The sequence below is a fragment of the Eublepharis macularius genome, chromosome 3, assembly GCF_028583425.1.
Source record: "Eublepharis macularius isolate TG4126 chromosome 3, MPM_Emac_v1.0, whole genome shotgun sequence".
Taxonomy (NCBI): Eukaryota; Metazoa; Chordata; class Lepidosauria; order Squamata; family Eublepharidae; genus Eublepharis; species Eublepharis macularius.
In genome coordinates, this window is record NC_072792.1 from 121,830,448 (window position 1) to 121,846,335 (window position 15,888).

At 46.5% G+C, this 15,888-nt stretch overlaps 1 protein-coding gene across 3 annotated transcripts; it reads right to left on the reverse strand.

The window, feature by feature from the left end:
• Positions 1-9,303: 9,303 nt before the first annotated feature.
• On the reverse strand, positions 9,304-15,571 carry LOC129326799 (uncharacterized). 3 transcript variants are annotated; one of them, XM_054975148.1, is made up of 3 exons: positions 14,144-15,571; positions 13,386-13,502; positions 9,304-13,006 (listed from the first exon to the last, which is right to left on the reverse strand). In XM_054975148.1, exons 1-3 carry the CDS (start codon positions 14,270-14,272, stop codon positions 11,480-11,482), a joined length of 1,773 nt encoding a protein of 590 aa, XP_054831123.1. In that variant the 5' UTR covers positions 14,273-15,571; the 3' UTR covers positions 9,304-11,479. The 3 variants fall into 3 exon arrangements, with proteins under 3 accessions (XP_054831123.1, XP_054831124.1, XP_054831122.1); XM_054975149.1 differs by lacking the exon at positions 13,386-13,502 and having other exon boundaries at positions 9,304-10,575; XM_054975147.1 differs by lacking the exon at positions 14,144-15,571 and having other exon boundaries at positions 13,386-14,136.
• Between the last annotated feature and the right edge of the window lie 317 nt (positions 15,572-15,888).

The following is a 15,888-nucleotide window of genomic DNA, read 5'->3' on the forward strand; positions in this document are numbered from 1 at the left end:
AATTCTTCAGGTATGTTGACTCCAAGTCACATAAGACTTTAAAGTTCCATACCAGCACCTTGACCAGTGTAGATAGAACAGAACTGGAGTGAAAAGGTCCCTACAACCCACTTCAGGCAATATTCTTGCCACAGCAATCTGTACCAAATGTAGTTTCTGAACTCTCTTCAAGGGCAGCATTCCATAAAGTGATTGTAGTAATCTAATTTAGATGTTATCAGGGTGTGCAAGCCAGTGGCAAGATCATTTTTGTCCAAGAAGGACTACAGATGGCTCATCACTCAATTTTAGTGAACGGTGATCTTGGCCACTGCTGCCACATGCTTGAGCGACCAACTCAGAGACTGAGGGTGCTTGGGCAGGCAATAAAAACATGCATGAGACATTGCATGGAGAAAAAAGGCCTCAGCTTTATTGGGAACAGTGATAGGAGCATTGGCACAGTGTAGGGTGTGGATCCCAGCATTGGCTGACCAAACTGCCAGCCGATGACCCCTCACCCCTTCATCCCACCTGCAGAAAGGGAAACTGTGGGATGACAGTTATCGGGATCCACAAAGGGCGGTAGCCTACACGTGTTTCCCTTGTCACCAGGAAGCAGGCATGTTCTGGCAGCCCCCGAGCAGGGCTTGCTACTGCTCATGACTGGTCCAAAATCCCTTATGGGGATCCGCATCTATGAGGAAACAGTGCACACAGGCCATTTCACCCCAAAGGGGTTCGTGCCCAATGCCCAGACCACCATCAAAAGTTATGATAAATAAAATAGCAGTAAAACCCACTAAACATACAACCCTATGGTCTTAACAAATAAAAAAGCTCACTATCACCTCATAGTTGTGACATAAATACATAGTTTACCAAAACAGGCTAAAGCCTTTATGAAATCTTTGATAACTCTGTTGAACTTTACAAACATCATCTGGAACAAACTACTAAATTAAGCAGGAGGTAAGAGGGATCACTGTTTGGAGCCCAACAGCTGCACGCACTGGCCAGCTCCCCTTTAAATAGAGGGAAGGTGGACCTTAAAAGGAAACGTCACCTCTCATGTCAGGGACTAAGTCCTGCCCTCCCTCATCTAGCCGGCCACTCTGATTGGCTGGCTGGGTTTTTCAAACCCTGCAGCTCCCCGCACAGCCCTGGGAACCATGCAGAAGGAGCCGACTAAGCAGAAGGGTTGCCAGCCCACTCTGCACCGTGCCTGCAGGCCACAAACTCCAGCCCTGGTGAGTTCAGGGCCAGTGGCTTATACAAAAGGAGGATCTGAACACTATACTTCTGTTGATACAGCCCAAAACTGCATTTGCCTTTTTAGCTACCACATCACACTGCAGACTCATGTTCAGTGTATGGTCTACTAAGATCCCTAGATCCTTTTCACTTATACTACTACCAAGACAACTCTCCCCCATTCTATAATTATGCATTTGATTTTTCCTACCTAAATGCAGAACTTTACATTTATCTTCACTGAAATTCATTTTGTTTGTTTTAGCCCAGTTTTCCAGCCTATCAAGATAATCCTGTATCCTGACTGTCTTTAACCATATTTGCTTCCCCTCCCAATTTAGTATCATCTGCAAAATTAATAAGCATTCCCTCTATTCCATCATCCAAATCATTTATAAAAATGTTGAACAGAACAGGTCCCAGGACTGTTCCCTGAGGTGCCCCACTTGTCACTGTTCTCCATGAGGATGAGTAACGATTAATAACCACTCCTTAGGTGTGATCTGTCAACCAATTATAGATCCACCTAGCAGTAATAGGATCCAAACAACATTTTATCAACTTGTCAACAAGGATATTATGAGTAACCTTATCAAAAGCCTTATTGAAAATCATGAGAAACTGTCTACAGCATTCCCCTGATTCAGCAACTTAGTAACTTAGTAAGGTGATGATAGCCATCAAAAGCATACCACACACTAGGGGGAATTCCGGTTCGGGATCCATGGAGGTCTCAAGCAGCTCTAAGAGCTGAGCTGTCCGTGCCGCTGTTTGTGGAGGCTGGAGGAGCACAGATTGCCTGCGGCCCCCTGTTCTCAGGCAGAGAACAGGCAAGTACGCACTGTACCTGAGGGCGTGTTGATCTCGGGTGGTGGGGGGCTCTAAGCAACGAGCTCTCTCCTGCCCTTGAGGTCCCATCCAAAGACAGGTTTGCTAAGATCTCTGCAGCAGCTCAGGAGTCAACTGTACTGGCATAAGACCTGCATGCCCGAGCTTCGATAAGCAGTAAGGGAAATGGATTCATTTGATTAAAAGAAGCAGCTATTACAACCCAAGAAAAGACGTTTAAGAAGGTAAAGATTGCTATCTCTCAAACCGGGACAGATTTAAGCAAGCAATAAAGTTTAAAACTGGATTTAAAAACTGCAACAGACTGATTAAGTGAAGGGGAAGATTCCAGCAAGGGAAATTTTAAAAGTGACATTTTAAACTGTAGTTAAGGCGGAAAATTGGATATTGTTTACATACCTGCGGTGGGAAGAGATACTGGACTGTGGGAAAGCTTGAATATCATGAGAACTGCTGCAAACATTAAAGTAACAGGAAGTACATCAGGACCATAAAGAGACTGGAAAGAGGCGGTCTGTGTTAATACCGGAAGTGGAAGTTCGCCATTTCGGAGAAGGGCAAAGTTTTGGCTTCAATGAAACAGGAAGTAGGACATCTTGGAAGAAGGTAAGGGCGTTTGCTTCAAGTTAAAACCATAGAGAAAAAACGCCTGACATTTTGGACTGAGCAAAACAACTTTTAACAAAAACTGAGTAAATTGGGACTTTTTAAAGCAATTGGAAGTAATAAATCAGCGCCATGGATTTAAGGAAAAGGGCGGACTCGTGGGAGCGTGGTAAATCTAGCCCCACGATGTCGAAGGAGTGGCAAGCTGCGATGGAGAATCTTGATAAAAAAGTTTCTGAAGTTACAGAAGGCAATAAAGAGCTCAAAGGTATGATACAGGAGATGGCAAAAGATTTTAGAGACTTTAAAGAGACACTTAAATCGGAAATGGCAGAACTGGTAAAAGATGTGTCAGATACGCAGCAGAGAGTTAAGGTAGTAGAAAATACGATGGATCTGCAGAAGACAGAGATGAGAGGATTGAAAGCGAGAGTGACCATCGCAGAAAGTAAACAAATGGAAAAACAACTAAGATTTCATTCGATCCCGGAAACAGAGGAAAAGACCGCCCGAGAACAGATTACAGAAATTTTGGCAGAGTACCTGGGGAAGGAGGAAGAGGAAATTGCAGCTCTCCTAGATGTGGTGTACAGAATTAACTCAAAATTTGCATCTCAGAGGAAGTTACCAAGGGATATGATTGTGCAATTTACGACAAGAAATACAAGAGAATTAATTGTGACCAAACAGTTCCAGGATCCACTAGAAGTTGATGGAAAGGCGGTAAGAATCCTGAAGGAACTGCCCAGATCGGTGTTGTTGGAAAGAAAGAAATACAGAGAGCTAGTCCAGATGTTAAAAGAAATGAAAGTAAAATACCGATGGGAAATACCAGAGGGACTGACATTTGAGTTTGGTGGAGCAAGAAAGAGCATCAGATCTGGCCAGGAAATGGAGGATTTTATTAGTAAAAATGAAAAGGACTTATCAAAACCCACAAAAGCTTGATTATGGAGTGTAAAATCATATCTTGGAATGTAAATGGACTAAACTCACCTTGTAAACGTAAGGTTATTTTCCACTGGCTTGTAAAACAGAAATGTAAAATTGTATGCCTACAAGAGACACATATTAGAAAGCGAGAAGTAAAATTTTTGAAAATGGCAAAACTTGGGAAAGAATTTGTAGCTGCCTCCAAACAGAAAAAGAGGGGTGTTGTGCTGTATATAAAGGAGGAACTACAGCCTAAAGTGGTGTTAAGTGATGTTGAAGCTCGATATTTGACGGTGGAAATAATTTTGAATTCAAAAAAGACATTGGTGATTGGAATTTATGCGCCTAATGGTGCAAAAGGAAATTTTTTACGGATTTACAAAAACAGTTAGATGAACTGTCTTATGACCAAATAATATTGGCAGGCGATTTCAATGGAGTTACAAACTTGGAGGAAGACAAGAAATCTAAGACTACACACAAAAAAAAGAGGACTATTACCAAAGTCATTTTTTGCAATCACGAAACAGGAAAGTTTAGAGGATGTATGGAGGAGACAGTATCCCAAGAATAGACAATATACATATTACTCTGCAAGACACTCTACACTATCAAGAATTGATATGATATGGGCCTCCAAAGAACTGTTGCTCTGGACTAAAGAGATGGAAATAATGCCAAAGGTAGGCTCAGATCATAATCCAATTGTGTGGAAATTTGGTAAGAATAGTAAAAGAAGAAGATGGAGAATAAATGAAGACTTGTTACAAATGGAAGAGAATATTGCGTTGCTGCGAAGAGAGACCAAGTTCTTTTTGCAATACAATTTGAATAAAGAAGTATCGACAAATAAGGTTTGGGACACATATAAGGCCGTGATCAGAGGGATACTAATGGACTTGAATGCGAGAGACAGGAGGAAAAAGGAGGAGAAAAGACAAGAAATTATGGAAAAAATTAAAGCCAAAGAGATTCAGCTCAAAAAGAGACCAGGCAAAAAGAAAATATACCAGGATATAAAAATACTGCAAGAACAGTTATCGGCAATGAACAATAAAGAATTGGAGTGGAATTTAAAGAGGATGAATCAGAGGTCATTTGAAGGTGCAAATAAACCTGGGAAATACTTGGCATGGCAACTAAAAAAGAGGAAGGAGAAGAAAATTATCAGTACGATACGAGAAGATGATAAGTTATTAAGTGATCAAGTCGCCATTAGTAGAGCCTTTTTTAAATTTTACACAAAATTATACCAAAAAAAAAAGAGGTGAACAAAGATTCAATAGCGGAATATTTAGATAAGATGAAACTTCCGACACTCTCTGAAGAATGGAAAAAGAAATTGAATAAGGAAGTGACAGAAGAAAAAAGAAGCTATTCAATCAATGAAATTGGGGAAGGCGCCAGGCCCGGACGGACTAACGGCAAAATTTTATAAAATAATGGGCCAAGAATTGGCACCTCTCGTGAAAGAGGTGATGAATGGTGCTATGCAGGATCAAGGGATTCCTGATTCTTGGAAGGAGGTTAACATATCATTGATTCCAAAAGAAGGACAAGATTTGACTAATGTTAAAAATTATAGACCAATTTCATTGTTGAACAATGATTATAAAATATTTGCAAAGGTGTTGGCGGAAAGAATTAAAGGATGGATGTCGGAATTCATTGCAGATGAACAAGCGGGATTTTTACCTAATAGACAAATTAAAGACAATCTGAGAACAGTAATAAATGCTATTGAATACTATGATAAGCATTGTGATAGAGAGGTTGGTTTCTTCTTCGTAGACGCAGAAAAAGCATTTGACAATCTGAACTGGGACTTTATGTTCGCCACCATGGAAAAGCTGCAAATGGGAGAAAAGTTCATACAAGCAGTTAAAGGAATTTATAAAGACCAAAGTGCAGCAATTGTAGTGAATGACGATCTGACAAAAAAACTGAAAATAAGCAAAGGTACAAGGCAAGGCTGCCCATTGTCTCCATTGCTGTTCATATTGATTTTGGAGATATTGATGATCCAGATACGAGAGGACGATACAATTCGAGATATAAAGATAAGAGAGTTTACCTACAAGGTCAGAGCATTTGCGGATGATATAATGTTGATTGTAGAGGATCCAATTGACAATATGCCAAAGGTAATAAAGAAGATAAAGGAATTTGGAGATCTGGCTGGTTTCTTTGTAAATAAAAAGAAGTCGAAGATACTATGCAAAAATATGACTAAACAGAAACAACAAGAACTGATGGAATTAACGGATTGTGAGGTAACAAACAAAGTAAAATATTTGGGAATTGAACTAACTGCAAAAAATATAGACTTATTTAAGAACAACAATGAGAAGTTGTGGATACAAATAGAGAGAGATTTGATAAAGTGGAACAAGTTGAATTTATCATGGCTGGGCAGAATCGCGACAATAAAAATGAATGTTCTACCTCGTGTGATGTTTCTGTTACAAACTATTCTGATTATCCGAGACTCTAAACAATTTGAAAAATGGCAAAGAAAAATTTCGAATTTTGTGTGGGCAGGCAAGAAACCACGTGTTAAAATGAAAGTGTTACAGGATGCGAAAGAAAGAGGTGGCTTGCAACTGCCCAACTTAAGACTGTATTATGAAGCAATTTGTTTGACATGGATAAAGGATTGGATAACATTGAAAAATCGCAAACTTCTGGCATTGGAAGGTTATAAGAAAATATTTGGATGGCATGCATACCTATGGTACGATAAAATAAAAGTGGACTCTCTGTTTCTGCATCATTATATTAGAAGCCTCTTCACAATTTGGAAGAAATATAAGATGTATCTGGAAGATCAAATCCCCTCTTGTGTGGTCCCGTATGAAGTAATAGACCCGAGAACTGTTGATAACGAACAGCAATGCTTAACTTACAAGGAGATAACACAAATACAACATTTAATGCCAAAAATAAAATCAGAAGAAGAATTGTCTCCTTGTTATAACTGGTTTCAATACAGACAGATTAGAGATCTTTACAAATCGGACTGTTCAAGAGGAGGAATAAGAATGGAAAACTCAGAATTGGAAGAAGTAATGCTACAAGAAGACAAGAAACAAATTTCAAAGATCTACAAGATACTTCTAAAATGGTATACTGAAGATGAAGTAGTGAAAGTACAGATGGTGAAGTGGGCAATAAATTTTCATAAAGAAATAGCAATGGAGGCATGGGAGCACTTGTGGAAGAATACAATTAAGATTACAACATGTACGAATATTAGAGAAAATGTATACAAGATGATATACAGATGGTACCTAACACCGAAGAAAATTGCGCTGGGGAACGCTAATATGTCAGATAAGTGCTGGAAATGTAAAAAGCACGAAGGATCATTATACCATATGTGGTGGACTTGTGAAGTAGCGAAGCAGTACTGGGGAGATATAATAGAAGTAATTAATGAGGTGTTACAAACCCAAATAAATAAGAACCCAGAACTGCTGCTACTAAACTTGGGAATGGAGAATGTTCCAGTGCAAAATAGAACATTGTTATTTTATATGACAGCTGCAGCAAGATTACTGTATGCGCAGAAATGGAAAATGCAAGAAGTACCTACTGTAGAGGACTGGATTTACAAATTGTTGTACATGGCAGAGATGGATAAAATGACAAGAAAACTCAAAGACCTGGATCCGGGACAGTATTTGGCAGACTGGGCGAAATTGAAACAATTTTTGGGAAAAAAAATGGGATGTGAAAGGAGAACTGTGGCAGTTTGAGAATTTTTAAAATAAGACATTTTAAACAGAAGAGAGAAGTGACTTTACCATTAAGAATTTATATCTATTTTAATCTAAACTTGGATTATAATATAGTAGAAGAGGGGTGAAATTTAGAACTGATTTTGTAAAGAATAAGATAGGGAGGTTAGGGTAAGTAATACCTTTTTTAGAATATATGAATAAGGGAATAGTTAAATAAATATACTGATGGGGCATACTATATATACTATTATGTTAGTGGATTAGATTGTATATTATATAATGAATGTGTAGTACGGAGTTGTGTGCTGTGCCACATTGGTGGCAGGGCACACAGTAGGGGTTTTAATACATATTATAATGACGATAGTATATTTGATAGAATATATGTTTAAAAGAAATAGAATATGTTTAAATTAAGACTTTTGTTATATATTATATTATATTATACTGGTCTGCTATATTGAGGGGTATAAGATCTATACTATATTGATAGTATAACTGATAGACGTATATTATACTGATAGAATATCTGATAGCATAATTGATAGAAGTATACTATATTGATAGGATATTTGATATATATGATAGAATACCTGGAAAAAAAATTAGAATGTGCTTAGAGTAAGGGATTTATTAAGTAATAAGAGGGGTTAAGGGTTGGAAAGCTCTTGGAAGTCGATAGAGAGGGGGGAGGAAAAGGGTGGGGGATAGGGTTAATTAGATATTGAGGGAATGTATGTATTGAATTTGAAAAGTATACTCACCAATAAATTTTTTTTAAAAAAAAGCATACCATACACTCCTGGTAGACCCAATTTCCCCACCAATGGGGAAGTGCCAAGGGTGCTCACCGATCCACTCCCTATCCCCAAACTCTCTCCTGCCAGTGACCTACGAACAATATACCATCATAGCCAATTACCTCAAACCACCTCTTCCCCTTTGCCAGTATGGAAAAAGGTGAAAAAAATCCTACCTGGCTCTGGGAACAACAGCTGGCTATCCTGCACTACTACAGGGTGAGGTGGGCGGGCCGAGCAGAGCAACTGCCAACCTGGAGGGCGGAGCCACCTTCTAAAGCCTCTGGTTCTGCCGCCAGCCAAATCCCTGTATGCCTGATTGAATGCCTCTGACTCATCCTTCTTCCGTGCGGGCAAAGTACAGCCCCCAGCTCAAGCCGCTGTCCAGCAGCCATGAGTGCTGCATTCTTCAAAAACCATTAGAATTATCGCAAAAAAATGAGATCAAAAGGCCCGCAGTGCACATTCCCCTTCATACCATAGTACCATGCATGGCCATGCGCTGATGGAATTATCTGAAAGGAGAGGTCTTTTGTTATAAAAATTCATTTGGACCAGCTGCTCCTCTGAATAAAAGTTTTGCCCCCCCAGTCAGGAATAAAGAGGCAGACAAAGTATCTGGGTATTTAAAAGGGCCACTTTATTAAACAATTTAACAAACTGCAAATACGGCAAGGGATCTAACTGCGGTACAGGTCAGGCCCGGTGTCCGCGCCAGGACTGCTGCCCTGACCTGTCTGGGCGAGCCCCGTTGCCCCGGGTGCAAGCCATACAGCGCATGGTTGCAACCCGGCCGGCCAGGCAAATGGTTCCCCTTTGAAGTTCCAACCACTCCGCCATACAGCCCGAGTGAAGGACTCAACCTAGGGGGTCCCAGTAGCAGTCTGCCCTCTCAGCTGGTCGCCGTGAAGCCCACCAGCCAATCCTGACAGACTGCAATCCCCCTAGTGGGGATATGCCAAGGGTGCTCGCCGGCCCGCTCCCTTTTTTCAACTCTATCCTGCCAAATGATTACCTATTTACGGCTCCACCTATAAACTAACCCCCAACCCAGCACGCAGTGCAAGGTAGGCAAAAAACTCCTCTCCCCATCAGCCAATAAGGGGAATGGAGAAAAAATTCCTACCTGGCCCTGGCAACCAGCAACCGGCTCTCCTGCACTGGTAAAGGGAGGGTGGGTGGGCCGAGCGCACAAGCCTCAACTGCGGGGCTGGAGGGGAAGAGCCGCCTCACCAAGGCTTGGCTCCACCCCTTCAAAAGCCCGCGAACAGGAAGGAGCGGGATAGCCACTTTCTCCCTCCGGGGCTGCAAACGCGGCCCCCATCCTAAGCAGCCACAGGCTGCCGGCTGGGAGGGCCGAATTGCCCCCCCAGTCAGGAATAAAGAGGCAGACAAAGTATCTGGGTATTTAAAAGGGCCACTTTATTAAACAATTTAACAAACTGCAAATACGGCAAGGGATCTAACTGCGGTACAGGTCAGGCCCGGTGTCCGCGCCAGGACTGCTGCCCTGACCTGTCTGGGCGAGCCCCGTTGCCCCGGGTGCAAGCCATACAGCGCATGGTTGCAACCCGGCCGGCCAGGCAAATGGTTCCCCTTTGAAGTTCCAACCACTCCGCCATACAGCCCGAGTGAAGGACTCAACCTAGGGGGTCCCAGTAGCAGTCTGCCCTCTCAGCTGGTCGCCGTGAAGCCCACCAGCCAATCCTGACAGACTGCAATCCCCCTAGTGGGGATATGCCAAGGGTGCTCGCCGGCCCGCTCCCTTTTTTCAACTCTATCCTGCCATGGGCAGGGCCAAGCCTCTGCTTAGGCCCTTGCTCCCCACAGGTGGCTTATGGCCATCCTGAGCCCTTGCCGTAAATCTTCGAGAAAAAGTTCGTTACCTGCCTCTGAGAGGTGAACTCCGTCATCCCTGTAGAGGTGGGCAGCAGCAGCCCGTATTCTGGGGTGGGGCAAATAAATCCCCAACCCATTACCCAGAGCTTTTAAAAGAGCACTATTAGCCCTGCGTCTTGCCTCATTCATACCCCGGGCGTCAAGACCTTCACGCCACTTACGACGTGGCAAAATCGCCGACCACAAAATCAGGACACCAGGCCATGCCACGCATATCTGCTGCAAATCCGCCTGTGCCTGCAAGGAAAGGGCCTTGCCCTTGATCAAACCGAGGTCATTCCCACCCAGATGGATGACCAGGATATGAGGAGGGAGCCCCCTCCGTTCCCTGAACAGCAGCGGCATCAACCCAGGCCACCTAAGGCCCCGCCGGCCCTGCCATTCCACCGTGGCCCACTCACTGAGCCCCAGTTGGGACCCCATCTGCGTCCTCTTGGCTTGGTGGGCCGCCCAAAACACCATGCTGTGCCCGCAGATGAGGATCCGAAGCCTCCCACGGCGAGACACAACACCTAAAAGAAAGAACAGCATTAACCACATGCTCAACCTAAGGAAGCGGCCGAATATATGACCGGTACGCGGATGAACGCCAACGCCCAACCTTCTGTATTTCCGGCTCAGGGTAACCCATAGCCGCCGCCGTGGAGGCAGCGCCAATCCTAAAAGAATGCGTTGCAAATCTGACGCCCGAGAAACCCAATTTGCCAAGCGCTCTTCCAGTCACCGCCCAAAATTGATATTTCGTCAGGGGTCTACCATCACTATGACAGAATAGGACCCCCGGGCTCTCTCCCCGGGCTTGCACATACAAACGCAGGGCACGTACAGGGCACAACTCCTGCTCTGCACAAGGACCAAGCGTTATCTCACACCCAAAACCTCTTTGATCAGTTTTGGAACGCCGAACCCTAAGTATGGCTGCCTTGCCTTTAAACTTAAGGTCCTGCATTACCAGCGCTCGCCCCGACGTGTCCCTAGCGGAAAGCGAGACGAGCTCACTCACCCGCAGCGCTCCAAAAAATGCCGTCAAGGCAGCAGCGTGGAAGAGAAGGACCTCAAAACTAGAATGGCAAACATCTTCCCAGACTGAATTTAGTCCCCGGAGAACGGAAGGAGAAATGGGTAATCTATCATCCTTCCGAGCTCCCTTTTCCCGGGACCACCCCTCCAACATTTTCCGTATCCGAAAATCACCAGTGGCTTCAGACAGGCCCCGAGCCCTACTGGCAAAGGCTAAGGCTGCCAGCTGACTCCGAATTGACTTGACTGCCAGACCCTTACCTTTGCGGTCGACACAAAACTGCATAAGGTGAACAGCTGGAATTGGCCATACCTGCCGCAGACCAGCCGCCTGTCTAAAAGCAGCAAACTGTCGCACCGCCCGGTCATAAGCTCTCTGAGTACTGGGGGCGATTGCTAAACGAATGGCCCTGCACGCTTCTGCTCTCCAATCTGCCACAGAAATTGCGGCATCAGAGCCGGCTGCAAATCGGCTTCGGGGGCAAGCTGTCGAAATCGCGCCATCTGCAAGCGAGACAAAGCGTCCGTGATGCAGTTGCTCACCCCTGGGACGTGCTTTGCTCTAAACAGTATATTCAATCGCAAACACTGCAGTGTAAAAACCCTGACTAACCTCATTACCCTGCGTGATTTGGATGAAAGGGAGTTAACAACTTGGACCACAGCCATATTATCGCACCAAAAGTGCACAGAGTGGTTCGCAAGGTCCTTCCCCCACAAACAAACCGCTACAAGGATGGGAAAGAACTCAAGGAATGTCAGGTCTCTGGTGAGCCCCTGACCTGCCCACTCCGCAGGCCACTGCTCCGCACACCAGTGCCCACGAAAATATACACCAAAACCAGTAGACCCGGATGCATCTGAAGTAACCTGAAGCTCTGCTTCAAGCAGCACATCCTCTCTCCAAAAAGAGACGCCATTAAACGAGCCCAAGAAGTCCTCCCAGACTTGTATATCCGCCCGCATGTCTCTAGTAATACGTATTCTATGATTAGGCTTACTGGCCTTACTCATTGCCTCACACAGGCGTCTAAGAAATGCCCTTCCCGGAGCAACCACACGACAGGCAAAATTCAAATGCCCTACTAGTTGCTGAAGCTCCAAGAGAGAAACTTTACGTTTCCCCTGGAACGATGCCAGACGGGCACGCAAGTCCCGTAGTTTCTCCACAGGCAAACGGGAAGCTTGCTGCCTAGTGTCTAACTCAATGCCCAGAAAGGTCAAAACAGTAACTGGACCCTCTGTCTTTTCATGGGCTAAGGGGACCCCCAGTTCCTCAGCTAGGGCAATAAAGCCCGCTAATAAACGGGCACACTGTCCTGATCCCTCCGGTCCCACGAAAAGGTAATCATCTAAATAATGACAGGCATCAAAGCATCGCAACCGATGCTTCAATGCCCACTCAAGGAACGAGCTAAACCGCTCAAACGAAGCACATGAAATAGAGCAGCCCATAGGGAGCGCCCTATCCATGTAAAACTGACCCTCAAAGGAGAATCCCAGGAGCTCGAAGTCGTCGGGGTGAACCGGTAGAAGGCGAAAAGCCGACTTAATGTCGCACTTCGCCATCTCCGCACCTACCCCACATCGCCGCACCACCTTGACCGCCTGGTCAAATGAAGTGTAGCGCACTGAACAAAGATGCTCTGGAATGGCATCGTTAACCGAGCTACCTCTGGGATAAGACAGGTGGTGGATCAGACGGAACTCACCAGCTGCCTTTTTGGGCACCACACCCAGCGGAGAAACCCGCAAGCAAGGAACTGGGGGGGAGGGAAATGGGCCCAACACCCGGCCCTCCGCACATTCCTTGGCAATTTTTGCCCGTACCACTTCCTCCATACCCACCACAGACTTCAAGTTGGGGGACATGAAGGGGACCCTATTGCCACGGAACGGAATTCGAAAACCGAACTCAAAACCCTGTAACAAAAACAATGCGTCACTGCGCTTGGGATAACCTTCAAGAAGCTGCCTAAGGACCCTCAGTTTTATTGGGCTGGGTCCCTTTACTAAAAGGCTGCTGGGAGCCACTGCCCCCACCCCCACCGCGCTTGCCCCCTTTTTTGGGCTGCCTGGGGCATGCCGTGAAGGGGTGAGGGCCCCCACAGAAGGGACACTGATGCCGAAAGGAACAAGATTTCCTAGAGCACACCCCTTGAGACCCAAACTCCCAACAGAGCAAGCGGGGTTGAACCGCCTGCCCCGCAGCCGTGCGGGGGCCGGAAGGTGATTGAGATTTGTGGAGCAAGTGCCCGCTATCAGAGCGGTCTCCCAGATTGGGTTTTGCAGGGGACATTACCTGCAGCCACAGCTGCTGGTGAATGCGGTCCCACTGCATAGCTGGGTTGAGGGCCGCCCTCATACGGAACTCCTCGTCATATTGCATCCAGGCTGTGCCCGAGAACTCCGTATAGCCCTTGTAAATAATATCCATATATTGAAAAAGCGGAGCTGCCCGCCAGGGCTGCGCCCGAGCAATGACACCCGCATAAATGAACATTCCAGGCAGCCAATTATGCCAATTCCTATCCACCTTTCTACGCTTCAGCTTTTCTTTATCACGCTCATCTAAATCTTCCTTATCCTTCTTCTCTAGTTCCCTAAAGAGAAGGGTAAAGATGTCTACATATTCACCACGTAGGATTTTCTCCCTAGTGGCTTGAGTTAAATGATCTCCCAAGGGAAGAGCCGTATCGCCAAATGGCAATGCATTAAAGGGGACCATACCATAACTCACCGTCCCAATTTGAGGGTTCCAACCACCCGGGGGATAAGCCTGCCATACTGCAGGCTGCCCAGAAGCCCCATGAGGGACACCCCCATACCAATTAACCTGAGATCCTAAAGACTGTCCATGGCCAGAAGGTGCTGCGGCCCCAAACTGTCCCCAATTATTAGGCTGACTCCATGGTGAATGAACAGTGGCCGTGGCCAAGGCCTGAGAGGATCCAGCCTGAGAACCAAGTGCCTGTGAATGGCCAGGCAGTGTAGAGGGAACTCCTTGAGGCCAAGGCCCCCAAGGCCATGAATAATTCTGTGGTGTGGAAGTGTTCTTACCAGTATCTTCAGCAGATTCAGCCACTGGAGGTTCCACAGCCAATGCAAGCGGCCCACCTTCTTCCGCCCAGGCCTGTTCAGTACCACTGGCTTCTTGGACCTCCAAAACCTCACCAGCCGCCTGGACATCACCGCTCGACGAGCCAGCCGTCACACCTGCAGACTCCTCAAGGGCAGAAAGACGTGTGAGTATATCGCGTCGAAAAGCCGACTTTGTGGCTAGCCGACTGGATTTCTGACGTACTGTCCCCCCTGATGTTGCAGGAGGAACGCTCCTGGCTTTCTCCAGCGCTGCAATGCGTGCCAAAATCTGGGAAATAGGCACACCCCCATCCTCCTCATCTGAGGAAGACAAAGCTGGAACCACACGCTTTGCAGCAGGCTTTTTGGCAGCCTGCTTGCCCTTAGATGGGCCTTTGGCCTTTCCTTTAGGCATCGTGGCTCTAAAACCTACGTATACCTGTACCCAAGGATAAACAGAGGTGGTCTACTATTCCCTTCCTCTGCCAATGAAACCCGGCCTCCCTCCAAGCACTAACCAGGGCTGGCCCCGCTTAGCTTCTGAGGTCTGACAAATTAGATTAGACTGGGCTATGCTGCTTGCCAGGCAAAATGGACACCAAACAGAATGCCGTGTAAAATGGCCACCAGGGGGCTTCCCCTGGGCCAAATATCTATGTCTATATAGATGGCGTTTAATAAAGCCAAATTCAATGCCCAAACAAGTGAGGCTGGCACAATTCCTCACCCCAGCTGCAGCCAGTAATAGCTCTGGAAGAAGCCAAAGCAGCCTATATATAGCTGGCGTTTAAGAATGCCCAAATTCAATGCCCAAACAAGCAAGGCTGGCAAAATTCCTCACCCCAGCTGCAGGCTGCAATAGCGCTGAGATAAAGCTGAAGCAGCCACCTAGCCAACGAAGCCGGGGGGGGGAATAACCCCAACCCCCAACTGCCACAGCTACCACAAACCTCCCCTTGATAAAGCACAACGGGGGAGGGGGGGGTTCCCAGGGCCACTCTCAAAATCTCCCACAGACGCCCAAGAACACCCTCCCCACAACAGCAAACCCAGAGAACAGCGGAACCGCTGCTCTCCGACGCGTTCCCACGCCGTGCGCCTTCCAAAAAAACCAGCCGCAGCCAGCTAAACCGCTCCGATGCTCCGGGCTGCGCACAGCACCGGCTGGCGCCGAGCTGCGCCCCGCCGCGCTAGCCCGCGCTGGGCCAGGCCTCGCCGGGCTGGGCCTCGCCTCGCCGGGCTGGGCCTCGCCTCGCCGGGCTGCGCCTTGCCTCGCTGGAACGCGCTCTATTCAAAGGCAGGGGACAGCTGGCTCAGCAGGCTCAGAAGGCAGTAGCTGCTGCTGCCGCCGCCGCCGCCTCTGCTGAAGCCCTGCACAAGGCCGTGCTCCGCTCAAAGGGAAAGAAAGGTAAGCCTCCTTCCTCCCGAGCGCACAAGCCTCAACTGCGGGGCTGGAGGGGAAGAGCTGCCTCACCAAGGCTTGGCTCCACCCCTTCAAAAGCCCGCGAACAGGAAGGAGCGGGATAGCCACTTTCTCCCTCCGGGGCTGCAAACGCGGCCCCCATCCTAAGCAGCCACAGGCTGCCGGCTGGGAGGGCCGAATTCTCTTGAAAAAAGGAATTTTTCAAGAGTTTAAAGCTACTTGCTATTAGATGTTCCTTATGGAATACAAAACAAGGTCTTTGTGCTGTATCCCTCCACATTTTTCCGATGCAAACTACACA